At 40.9% G+C, this 13,597-nt stretch overlaps 2 protein-coding genes across 2 annotated transcripts in view; both read right to left on the minus strand.

Annotated features, from left to right (window-relative positions):
* The window catches only part of LOC117458041 (trichohyalin-like), a 50,785-nt gene that overhangs the window by 32,880 nt on the left and 4,308 nt on the right, over window positions 1-13,597 (minus strand). Inside the window, exon 2 of the mRNA XM_034098280.2 lies at window positions 11,264-11,413. Within this exon, the coding sequence (XP_033954171.1) occupies window positions 11,264-11,413 (150 nt within the window). The remainder of the gene's footprint in view (window positions 1-11,263; window positions 11,414-13,597) is intronic.
* On the minus strand, window positions 7,631-11,256 carry LOC117458311 (nuclear factor 7, brain-like). The gene is made up of 2 exons (XM_034098702.2): window positions 9,794-11,256; window positions 7,631-9,689 (listed from the first exon to the last, which is right to left on the minus strand). Exon 2 carries the CDS (start codon window positions 9,391-9,393, stop codon window positions 7,969-7,971), a length of 1,425 nt encoding a protein of 474 aa, XP_033954593.1. The 5' UTR covers window positions 9,394-9,689; window positions 9,794-11,256; the 3' UTR covers window positions 7,631-7,968.

The raw sequence follows: 13,597 nt of genomic DNA on the forward strand, positions 1-13,597 counted from the left end.
GAGGTAACAGAGTTGTGTGTGAAGGCCACCTGTGTGTTGCACAACGTCCTCCGCAGGAAGACAATAGGAAGGTCATCACGCACACCTGTCGTCCCAGAGTCGAGTGATGAAGCTCCAACCCTGCGCGATGCACCTATGATGGGCTCAAACAACGCCACACGCCGATCCATCCAACTGCGGGAGACCTTCTGCTCCTATTTCAATGAGGAGGGTGTAGTGTCATGGCAGCAGAACGTGGTGTCGGGTCACCATGGCTCCTCCAAAACCAAAAGCTCTTTTAAGAGTGTAGTGGACATTTTTATTATATCCTTATATGCTTAAACCAAATGCTTCTTATTTCCTGAGATGTGCTCTATTCTTATATTCTATTCTCTTATGGGTTTATTCCCAGGGGCTTCAAGGCCACAGCTGCTTTTACTACTGGGAGACTCATACACAGTCACACAAGAACTTCCCTACTGTGAGAACCGTTATGCTATCTGCAGCTCAAGGCCAGAAGGTGTCTAATAACAATGTGACCGTGTGAACACAAGAGTTATAACATTCCCACTCTTTTCCTATATAACTTCTGCTTTTTCATTGTACTGCGCACACTCGGGCAGACTATCCTATACTCTGTTCGACTTGTGTCTAATATTATATCTGTATCGTGTATTTGAAGCTTCAAATAAATAAGTAAAAGACAGCTCTGCTCGATTCACCATTTATTTGTTTTGATCACTTTGACTTGTTGGGTCCTAGATTTCCATAACAAATGGCGTTGGCGGCAGGATCTCTGAAAGTTCGATTGGGGACACCTCTGGACGCTGGGGGTTGCTAGCTCCGGGATCCTCGGATCCTCCTCTACCTCGACAGAAACCGTACGAGACGAGAGGACCAGCGCGAGGGGTGGAACTGATTGACTTCACGAGATCCAACGAACTAAAAGGGGCTTTCAATACTGGGTGAGATGTACAGAGTCTAAATTGTTTAAAGTTAAACATAATTAAACTCGACATGACATTTATGAGAGGGACTGCTCGAAAGTAGGATCTTTGGGATATATATCCTATACTCTGTTCGACTTGTGTCTAATATTATATCTGTATCATGTATTTGAAGCTTCAAATAAATAAGTAAAAGACAGCTCTGCTCGATTCACCATTTATTTGTTTTGATCACTTTGACTTGTACTCTCCAGCCGTGTTGGGTCCTAGATTTCCATAACAAGAGCTACCCATTTTCTTTAAAGAGCAAATATTCCAAATGAGCCATTTTAAAATCAAACATTCCTAATAAACATGTTTCTTGAATTTATATTATTATATTATGATATGACTAACAACCTTTTTCTTTCAGCCCTGTTTTTACTGATAAACCACTCATAATTTCAACAGGTTTTCACATGACCAATTACAGAAGAAAGCACCTTATATATACCGACATACATGAAGCTTCTGGTATGTTGCAACTGACAAACCACATGAACAAGTGAAGACACAGTATAGCCATAACATACTTGAAATAATGTTTTATTTGGTGAATTTGAGTGAAGTGTGTATGATGAGTGAAGTGTGTGTGATGAGTGTAAAAAAATGTAATGTGGATCAGTATGTGTGAAAAAATTATACATTGTTCTCCTGGTCCACCTCAAAAATGAGCTGGTGTACCCCGAGGCGGACTCTTGTCCTCTGTGCCTTTGTCATCTGCCTCATGGTGGGCAAGAGGCTCTTGAATAATTGAAAGTCCTCGTCCTCCTCCACCACTGGTGGGGTTGGCTGGGCAATTGGTCACAGCAGACAGCAGACTTCTTTCATCTTTTCTTCCAGACGTTCTCTAATGAAATTAAATGAAATAATAAAGTTAATAAATAATAAAGTGAATTTCTTTAATTTACTAAATTATTCCTCCATTAATGAATGCTATTTTTATGCTACATTCCATGCTGGCTAAATATACTGTCTATGCTTGATAGCTGTGAATCAAATCAAGTTTTATTTATATAGCACATTTATAACGATTTTTGGTGGAGCCAAAGTGCTGTACATATAATAAAATTAGCCTACAGTATAGACACTTTACAGCAAATACAACAACACAGATTGTTCAGAATATCAGTATGAGAAAAACGACACCCTCTGCATGTATTATGTTATATATATTATGCTTATACTTATATTATATATAATATTTTTGTATTATTATATTAATATATATATGTTATGCTACATTACTAGCTGGCTAAATATACTGTCTATGCTTGATAGCTGTGCATGTATTATATGTTATGTTATATATTATGCTTATACTTATTATAATATTTTTTTATTATTATATTAATATATATGATATTGTAGTGCCGAGAGATATGGGAGTCGGAGGCGATGCATTGAAGGTGGTCACCACAATATGTTATTATGCTACATTACTAGCTGTCCGTTCAATGCTAAAACGAAGTAAACTGGATATAAACTCTCCAAACAGTTGAAAACCTACCAGTTTCACCAACTGTCTCTGCCACCTCCCGCCATGCCTGGTTCCTCCGGTTTAGGTCCCGGTAGGTGAACAGAGTACAGTCATACAAGACTGGGACATTTGCCACGGCAATGATTCATTTTTCTTCCATTTTCTGACATAAGGAAAATAGTCGAGACCTGCATACACGCGGTTTGATTGGCTAGCGCTTGTAATGACGGGAATTAAAGAACGGGATTTGATTGGCTGACGCCAGCTTCGAGCAAGCATCGAGCCTCAGAAGTTGAACATTGTTGAACTTTTGACGCCGATAGACGCTCGCGAGGCTTGCAACGCCTTGCCATGCTACCCACAATGCAGTTCGGCGCATTTTGAAAATATCCTACGTCACCCCATTCAAATGAATGGGCGAAGCGTTGAAAGCCTTTTTTGACGCCTGTAGTGTGTACGGGCCGTTACTGTGAAGACAGGAGCTGATTGGTGGTCAGTGGCGGTTCTAGACCAATTTGACTCGGGGGGCACAATAAATGCAGGACGAAAAAGAGAACTAGACAGTATGAAGTAATTGCGCATAAGAAAACAATGCAATACAGTTATTGGTATTTGTTTCAGTACACTTATTTATTTCAGATATATCTTATAGTTATTACTGTTAGCTTCAGCTTAAGTTATAGTGCAATGTTTGCACTAACACATTTAAAAAAACACACATTTTTTTCATTGTTAGGGGGGCCACAGGGGGGTCAGAGGTCAGTGTTAGGGGGGCACTGGGCCCCCCTTCCCCCCCCTAGAACCTAGGGCCCGCTAGGGTAACTGAACGAGAGAGTAATGTCAAAGGACAGTACAATTGACCAATCATATCTTCCCTCTAAATGGATGGGTTTTATTATCACGGACTTTATGACAAGTTCCGCCCGCTGTGAAGCTTTTCTTGTTTCCATAGCAACAACAACAACTCCCGGTCAACAGCGTAAACTCGCCTTCAAAATAAAAGCATGCCAAATTACACTTAAAGGTCCCACGTCATGGCCATTTCTACTGATCATATTTCCATTGTTGAGGTCTACTAGAATAGATTTAAATTGTGCAATTTTCCAAAAATAACATTGGTTTCTCACACAGCATCTCTGTATAGTATGTGTATTCACCAGGTATTCACTCTCTGTCCTAAACGGCTTGTTGGAGCTCCTGCCCCCCCCCCACCTCCCTGTGAGCCCAGTGTGCTCTGATTGGTCGGGACGTTGCTGCTTCGAGCTGCTGCGAGGAGCGGACAGATTTCCGGGTCGGCGATACAGCGAGAACAAGCTAAACTCATCCTGAGCACACACAAACACTCACAGCCGAAGTAAAAACAATAAGTGTGGCTTGATATGGAGTAAGAAAAAGGTTTATAACTGTGAAGCCGACAATGGAGCGGCCCGACCAAGCAAGGAGGCAGAGGCAGAACGCCCAAAAATATAGCTGAGTTTTTCTCTAACTCTAGTTGACAGGAAGGAATGAGATAACAGAAAATGAAAAGATTGTTGCAAAAAGTATTTTTCTTGATTCTGTTTTATTAACTTGTTCAACCAGGTTTCATGATAGTAGAGCAGCTCAAAACCACAGTTGGACTGTGAAGATCTGAACGACTCATGTCTAAGATACAATGCAATCTGAAGAATGTGTTTGAGATGATTTGACCACTTTGTGCCTGATGAAGCGACAACGAGAGCCACAGCAGAGATTCATCTCTACAGTATGTCTGTCAAACAGGATGGCGTTTAGTGAAGGATATACATTAAAAGAAAAATAGCAATTGATCAACCTGTGCATGAAACAATATTATCCATGAGTGAAATAAATGACATGTTCAAAATGATCCAGCAGTTAAACACATCTTGACTTTGTCTTCATCTTGTGGTGTTTACGGGAAGTGAAACGTGACCATGCAATCACATATTATGGTGTGGTTCACGTGTTGCACATTTGTACATGTTCTTAAAAGTGCACTCAGTAGGTTACACAGCTAATACATGTGATAGTGAAAGTAGTACATCCTTAGTGAAAACTCTCCTCCAGAGCAAATCATTGAGACCGTCACGTGTCGGTGTGTATAAACCCTCAGTGATGCCCCCTTCAATGAGGCTGGTTTATTACAGCTTTAAATCACACAGCTGATCAACAACTGGATCAGCAGGTTTTAACTAACTCAAGACAAAGTATCAAAGTGATACAGTATACATGTGTGTTTTGCAGGAAAGTATGTAAAGCATTCCTCTTTTTTGTTTTGAATCTACTTTGGAGATGTTATCAGTGGCGACTGGTCATTAGGGGCAGGTGGGGCACAGCCCCACCTAGTGTCATCAGAAAGTATTAAAATAATGATTACAACAAAATGCAAAAAATAAATAAAAAAATATATAAAATATATTTTAAGATCATGTTTAATCATCTGATTCGTCTGTACATTGCTGTTTTAGTATGTGTTCTTCTAATTAGTGTCGACAGTGTGTGCCTATTGAGCTGTTTAGAGTCATGTGGGACAAAACCTGATCCTGCCCCTCCCTCTGACTGTCTAAGTCAGGGGTGGGGAACCTTTTTCCTCTCAAGGGCCATTTCAATTTTTTCAACATCCTCCGAGGGCCGTACGAATTATTGACCTCTGCTTAAAAATCACAGCACATTCATTTGGCCTTTCTTTCATGCTGTGCAAAGAAAAAGCAACCTCTTAATCCAGATATCTCACCATGACTCGCGCATGCATGCACGTGCACGGAGTGGCATGACCACCAAAACAGAAAGATATGGAAACAAGATGTGTGCAAATGTATTTAGTTTCCTATTCATGTGGACATGATTTAAGTGGGGGGGGGGGGGGGGGCCTAACCTCCTCTAGGGCGGTCCAGGCGGGCTTGCTCCCCCGGGAAGATTTTTTTTTAAATATTGAAGTTGAAAGCATCACTCTGGTGCACTTTGAGAGCAAAATGAAGAGACCTATGGAAACATCTCTCAACACCCATATGACACAGAACTGTAAGCAGATTTACTTTTTCTTTATGGATATTTTACAAATCACTCTCCTTTCAAACTGTATTCTTGTTTATTAATAACAACTTTTTTTTACTGTCATATAGTATTTTATACCTGTTTACTTTATTCTCTTGTTTTTTGATAACTATAATGATCATATAAAGATGTGCCTTTACCTCACTGGTTGGAGAAAAAGCTTCTTATATTCGTTAGCATAGCTAGCTAACCAGATGCTAATAACAACACAGTTATTGACTGTAAAATCAGAATGACAGATGAACAGATCGCGACTGGGCTTACAACTAAAGACACAGCCACGCAAAAACTGCGGCATGTGTAGCCTACGGATTTATGGGTACTGCAATTTTTTTTTGCAAGTCCCGGAGTAGCGTTCTTGTGCTCTCCGTCAACACTGCACCCCTGTCAGACGAGACATATACCACGTGATGACACGTTAGGCTCGTGTTGTGTTCAAGGACCATGACCGTTGCCAGGAAAAACAGGCACTCGCTTGTTTAATTATTTTGCGGTCTAGATTTCTTTAATTTTCTTCTTTTTTGCGTGTGTTTATAAATTACCTCGAGGGCCAAACCAAATGGTCTCGCGGGCCGTATACGGCCCGGGGGCCGGAGGTTCCCCACCCCTGGTCTAAGTGAACGGTGACTGCAAAAACTACACTGCGCATGCTCAGAGTATTTTCCTATTTAATGTGTGTGGCAAAAAATACTGACCATAGGGGCAAAGTGCTGCCATCCCCACCATACGTCATCTCACATAATTCAGAGCTGATTGGCTGTAAGTACGTGTGCCGCGAAAAGTGTGGTGTGTGAAGAGGAGGAGAGAGAGCTGCAGTGAGGCGTCCTAAAACCAGGAAGTAAGCTGCGCATGGCTTCCCTCCACAAAAAAGCAACGAGATTTCTCCATAGGATTTTAGAAAATAACTCAAAATAAGATCTGTGGGAAACGTAGCTGTTAGATAAATGTACATTTTGTTCAGCCGGATAATATCCACATGTCTACCCTACTTTTATCATTTTCGAATCAAAAATCTATTGATTAGATTAGATTTATGATAGACTTTTGAAACTACAAGAAGATAAGGAGGACTTTTACAAAAAAGTAAGAGATTTTTGTCCAGAAGGATAGGCAAATGGACTTAATCTTCAAGTCAAGGTAAGACTGCAATTTTATTGAAAATGGAATCTTACTAAGAGAGAACAATTCAATATTTAAATGATAAAATTACATTTTTTTGGGTATCCTTCTGTTGAACTGTAAAAACAAAAACAAAAAAAGCTCTTGAAAATAATATTATATTTTGATTTAATATATTTGTAAACCTGAAGAGTCGGTGCCAGTGCCTTACCAGCCATGAACCTCTCTTATATAGCTTATATATAGACATCTGAGTTTTTTGTGCCCCACCACTTTTGTACATATAGAAACGCCACTGGATGTTATAATGCTGCAGTGGAGTTGGAGAAAGGTAAATGTGACTCCTGACTGTTTCTAAGTGAGAATCAAAACAGCTCCAGTATGCCATGCTTTACCCCTCACATGTTTTCTGCTGACTCTCCTTCATCAGGGTGGGAGCTTCTTTGTTTACAGAACGTTCATCCGTCACATGACTTCACACAAGGAGACATAGATTTAAAGAGTTTGGCTGTCCATTAATGTAAAGGCTAAAAGAGATTCATGGAGGGATTGAATAAGAGATTAGATCCTTAGGATGATGTTCAGATTTTTTAATTGTAAAGGTTTGTTGATGTACCTGAAGAAACAGGAATCAAGCTTAGACATATTTCTGAATAAAACTAAACTTAATTGTACAGCTATAATTCTCTTTAGGTTAATAATAAAATGGACATTTTCAATTGCCACAAATGTTATTGTTCATATATACAGTACGGAAATACTCAACTTCAAAAACAACATACCCATATCTAAAAATAATTAATCAAGAGTCCTAAAAATATCTTACATTGTTATATTATCTTATACTGCTATAAAAATGGTGTTTGACTTGAAACAAGATGTTAAAAAAAGGAGAATTGACAGCTTTGATTTGTTAGTTTTTATTAGAATAAAAAAAAACACAAACATTTTCAGGACATTGATTAAAAAGAAAAACAGAACATCTATTTATTTATTTAAAGATTGTGGATTAAAATGTTGAGCATTCATCAATCATGCCTCAATGTATTTAAAAATGATTTTCAGATTCAAAAAAATGTCAGTGAGTTAAATGAAAATTATAAACACCCAATAAAAAAGTATAACAAAATATAAACAATAACAATAAACAATCAATTTGTTTTTTACACTGAGGCTTTGAATATAATGCTTAAAGCTGTAATTAGAACATGATCACATTTTCAGAACATTTAGAAATCTTACAGGCTAAAATTATGATCTGATGATCATCTGTTTCTTATCCTGATTATTTCAAAGAGATCTAGACGGAAAGTGAAGTCAGAATAAAGTCTGAACTAACACTCCTGAGCATCACAGAGGAATCTCAGTTTGACAGATTTTGATATCAGCAGTTTTAGCATCACCAGCTTTTCCAATACTGAAATATGGGAAGAGTTTCTCAGTGAAAGTGTCTCTGTGAGTGCAGATGTGAGTCATGTCTTCAGGGTCGTAGAAGGAGACCTCCCCCCTGTCATAGTCCAGCTGGACTCTGATCCTCCGGAGATTCTTCTCCACTCTGACAGTCTCACTAACACCATCAGCGTATTTTCCACTGCCATGCCATAAACACCAGATTCCATATGTTGGTGAGACACATTTCTTTCCCTTCCTGTTAACTGACTCTTTAGTCAAACCTATAACCCAGACAGGATGATCTCCCACCTCCACCTCCCAGCTGTGTCTCCCTGAGCTGAAGCCCTCAGAGCCCAGAACATCAGGACCGTTAGTGAATCTCTCTGGATTATTAGGAAGCTGCTGAGATGTGTCTCCATTTCTCACACTGGTCAGATCATCAGACAGATAGAGACATGTGTTTGCAGTGTTTGGGTCCAGAATGACGGGACTGAAGTGGACCTGGTCCTTCATCTTCTCCCAGACTCTGAAGGACAGGTTGCCCAGGTGTTTGGCCACATCTATCAGCGCTCCTGGGAGCAGCTGTGGGTCTGACAGTGCGCTCTGGACTCTGGCTCTGCTCCGAGTGGCTTTATAGCTGCTGAGGAAGGGCCCGTTGTGTTTCTGCAGCTCTTCTTCAACAGCAGAGATACTGTGTGACAGAGAGGAGATGTGCTCCTGAATGCTCTTCATCTCTCTGCTAATCGTCTTCCCCTTCTGCTCCTCTTCCTCCCTCAGAGCTGCCAGTCTGGACTCCTCTTCCTCTTTCAGGAACTGGTGGAGCTTGATGAACTCTGCTCTGATCTGCCTCTCTGTGGACAGCAGCTGCTTCTTGGACACTTGAATCACTTCCTTGTATGTTGTCTCCACTCCTTTGTATTTGTCCCTCTTGTCCTGCAGAGACCCTAAGTCAGATGTCAGCAGGTCCTTCAGCTCACTGACTGCTTGTTCTTCAGGAACCACCTTGTGACTCTGGTGGAGAGAAAAGTCACAGACAGGACACACAGCTCTCTCTTCATCCTTACAGAACAATCTAGGCTCTTCTGGATGTTTACTACACACCACCTCCACCTCCTTCTCTCCTTTCTCTGTCTCAGAGGATCCAGCTTCCTGTCTCCTAGCAAAGGAGTCAGACAGCTCCTTCAGAGCAAAGTTCACCACAACATCTTTTAAGGTCTTTCTTTTACAAATGGGACAATTTTTGTTCTTACTTTGTTCCCAGAATGTCTTCAGGCAGCTCGAACAGAAGCTGTGGCTGCAGCCCAGAGACACAGGATCTCTGAAAGTCTCTGAACACACATGGCAGCTCAGGAAACTTTCAAAAAGAGGGTTTTTCTCCGCCATTTGTCTCGGTCTCTGTTGTCTTTTTAAAGCAAAACTCACTAAGGTATGTCCTTTCTCTCAAGTGTTTCAAACCCTCCAAAGTGTCTCCCAGCAGAGATCTCACACCCTGTGATGGCGTCTCCGCTCTTTTCAACAATGTCAAAATCCTCTTTGGTTTCCTCTGCCCTCCGTCACAGGATGATTGATCAACAGCAGGGCTGCTATGTCATGTATTCTCCAGCAGATGGAGTCAGGATGTCTTTCAGAGGGAAATGAACTTTGGTATTCAGTTCAGGCCGAGGACTTTGTCCAGGTATCTGTTTAAAAACACATACGATTTAATATCGTGAAAAAAACAACGACATAGGAAAGAAAGGAAATGCTAATATATAAAAGTTTGAAGAACTGTTTTTGTTCTTACTTTGTTCCCAGAGTTTCTGCAGGCAGCTCGAACAGAAGCTGTGGTTGCAGCTCAGACACGGGGTGTTTCTCAATGTCGAGCAAAGCTGCTCCAGAGCCACTATTTCAAGCATACTACGTCATCGAGTGCCGCCGAAGGACTGTTCCAATGTTCAGCATAGGCTACTTGGAATTCTACCGAGGGCACACATCCCCCCCAATATTCAGATACACTCAAAATGTCCCCCACAATAAATAGCAAAGACATTTTTATTGTTTTTATTAAAATAAAATTGCTATTCTATGAGTTTTTTATTTTGGCTATTTGTATACTTGAACATCTTTATTTTCTGTTATTGTGAACTTCACCAAAAGTATATATTCTTTTCATATGTAAATTGGTTCCGCCTTGTTTGTTTATGCATTCCTTTATTTTGTACCCGGGGGTGTATTTTGCTGTCGCACGTCTGAGTCCAGCTTCAGTAAACTTGATGCTCCAAGCAGGTCAGTCATGTTTTAATTTGCCCTGAAACAGTTCTGGAATCTTTTCTAGTTAGCCCTAAAGTAATCTATATATTTTTATTTCGTAATGGTAGGGACCGCAGGTGTCAGGTGACGCTTCGTTTGCTGTTCCTTCACTTTATTTGTATATACTTTTTATTTTGGACGATAACTTAGCGTGAGGAAAGGCAAGTGTGGCGTGAGTGCATGAGATATGTGTTAATTGCGTGACTCTCACGCTCAATGCATGAGGGTTGGCAGCCCTGACTATGGCCCATTCCCAAACCGCCCCCTCCACCCTACCCCTCCGTTTGCGCGTTCACGCGGAGGGTCCGCCATATTGAGGGCTGTTCCAAACCAACGAGTGTGGAGGGGGAGTGGGCTATCAAGCCCTCAAACAGCGAGTCTGCAGCGGTGCTGACTTGAGACCGGTCTCTACCTGACCGGAGTCACGCTGTGTGTGTCCGTCAGGAAACATGCTGTTTACAAGTAGTTCCAGCAAACATCCACTGATAAATTGCGATGTTAACAACCTCATGATAACCTCATATGTTTTTAACTTAGGATCATACCTGTGTTTAGTCTAGAAAAAGGTAAATGTGTGCATTTTATTATAAAGTTGTGTATATGTACAGACCGTTGCAAAAACTAAGAAGCTTATAAACATCAGGTTTAAAACTAAACGAGCTTTGAAACACAATGAAAGATGTTTGGAGTTTTATTTGAGTTATTCATTTAAACTTGTTGTCTAAGAGATGCTGATTTGAAACCGTTGTTACATAGGCCTACAGTTACGGCACTTCCTGTTTCTGCCGGAGAGAGGGGAGGCCGTCCCAAAGCTTGCTGCTGTATTTACTCCCTCCATCTGACAGGAGGGAGCCTCGTTGAGCTGCGAGTGTGGCTACAGACGGAGTTCACTCCATCACGGAGGGGTAGCGTCGAGGGAGTGGTTTGGGATTGGGCCTATAAATCATGATAATGATATGTGTACCATGGGATCTGTGTGAGGCTGCTGTCTCTTCTTGCTGACTTGAGCTTTCTGCGCCACACGATGGCGTACTTCATCTTGAAATCGTAGAAGGCTCTCCTCAGTCTCCCTCCTCTTCTCTACCTGGATCTCTTCAGTGAGCAAAGCAAGAGCCTGAATCAAGACATGGGAAAACAGGTTGGACACTGTTACGGCCTGGCTCATATGCTGCAACAAAGATGGGAGACGAGACAAGTTAAGTGTAACAAAAAGCTATTTATTTACAATACCATAAAAACGAAAGGTCTTCAAAGAAACCTAATAAATGTGGAAGTTAGTTATCAGTAATGATTGCGTGTATGGGTGTGTGAAAATGTGCAGAAACAAAGATGCGGCCTGATAGAGATTTGTAAGGACAACTGGTCCGCATTCCAAATCTCTGCGCGTCCCTAACAAGCTGGTTATCATACAGGAAGGAGTCCAGAACATACAAGTATCCGTTAAAACAATAATCTATTTTAATGGTAATATAACAATGCAATACAATCAATACATTACCATACAAAACCATATCATATCATATGCGTAATGTCAGGAGTAGGCCTACTCCTGGCCCTTGTTCACGGGCCGCCACGACCTTCCGGTCCGGCGGCGCCAGAAGAGAGAGGCAGAACAAAAAGCTGAATAGGCTTTCATACCAATGGATACAGGAAGGGGTGGAGTTTACTCAACCTCCACACACACACACACCCCCCCACATTCCAGAGACCTCAGATGTGTCTTAAAGGATATTTCTTTGCTTCCAAAGATAACACAAATATTTCACCTCTCATATCTCCAACTTCTGGTTACACAAAATACAAAGTAATTAAACCCACACATATACTATTCAAGATATGTAGACTTCCCTGAAACATGATATGCTAGAGATCTTCCCCCACCTAGCACCATGTCCTGCATAACACCTCCCCCACAGAGCAATAAAACCCTGTTTACTGCAACTAGCCCTTGTTTAGAGCCATTTTAGTCCTCACATTTATGAAAGGATAAAACAGAGAAATCAATATAAAACACAAACACAAGTATTGTTTGAACAGTATTCACTTAACTGCTACTATTGATAATTACCAGAGAAACTCAAAGGACCTCTTTTAATATCTGGAAATTGCAACAAGACTTTCTGCCATTTCAAATGTAACACACTTCTTAAATATCAGATGCTGCAGGCCGTGTCCAACAGAAGAGAGAGAGCGCAGTATGGGTTGGCTCATCATGTTGATGACCTGAAACACAAACAAGAGCCAGCAAGCAGAACACAAAGGCATAGACCCCTAGTGGAGTGGAGGGGGTCATCATAACAACACCCTTAGGTTAAGTCAGGACTCTCAATTCATGTGAACGTGAAAATGTATCAAGCGTTTTCTAAATTCATTTAATTAAAAGTTATTTGTATTTCCTGGTTTCACCTTTTTAAATGTATATTTGTCTATGATATCAAAGTAAATATCTTCCGGGTTTGGACTGTTGGTCGCACAAAGTAAGCAATATGAATATAGACGGTTCTGAGTCCAAATAACATTATTGATTAACCTCTTAAGCAGTGGCGGCCGGCCAATATGGGCGCTAGGGGCGCCGCCCCACCTCTTGCCAGATACAAAAAAATATATATATATATATTAAATAAAAAAAAATATTTAAAAAAAATATATATTTTAATTTTTAATGAACAAGGTAAATATCATACAATTGGTATCACAAAAATGTATAATCTACAATACAATCTCGTTTAACATTGTGTTACGATGTCTAAAGTTACTGATAAGTCACCTGTTTCCTGCCTGGCCTTGCCCATGGCATTAGTTTATCATTACCGGGCAGAGCCCCCGAGCCAAACAGCAGCAACCAGCACGTTGCAAAAGTCTCAATAGTAAACTGTGCCGCCGAAACATAATTTCAGCCAATCAGCGCCGTCAAATATTTTGGTCACGTGGGCGCTCACGTTGGCGCCCATGTTGCTTACGTGCGTTGACGTGAGTTGTTTTTTAGACTCGTGAGTGACCAAGGTGACGCAGTATTTGGATGAGAATGGTGTGCAGGTGGAGTCGCCGGAACCTCGGTCCGCCCAAGAGCTACTCTCCAATCCTTTTGAAAGGAGAAGTTTGGGAGATAGATTGATACTTAAAGACCTTGGACCGGACCAACCCGATTTGTATATATCACAGCAAGCTCGTGAAAAAGACACAACGTATCAACAAGGCTTCTCACATGGCTAGCTGGATGCAAACAGGTAAATGCTATCTTTTGTTTCACATGCTTGCTCTTCAAACAGCCGGGGACAGATACGATCTGTTCAGAAAC

Source organism: Pseudochaenichthys georgianus, chromosome 14 (assembly GCF_902827115.2).
Source record: "Pseudochaenichthys georgianus chromosome 14, fPseGeo1.2, whole genome shotgun sequence".
In the NCBI taxonomy this organism is placed as follows: Eukaryota; Metazoa; Chordata; class Actinopteri; order Perciformes; family Channichthyidae; genus Pseudochaenichthys; species Pseudochaenichthys georgianus.

Excerpts from the sequence above, each read along its gene's own strand:
- LOC117458311 (XM_034098702.2), bottom strand. The coding sequence starts at position 9,393 with ATGGCGGAGAAAAACCCTCTTTTTGAAAGTTTCCTGAGCTGCCATGTG.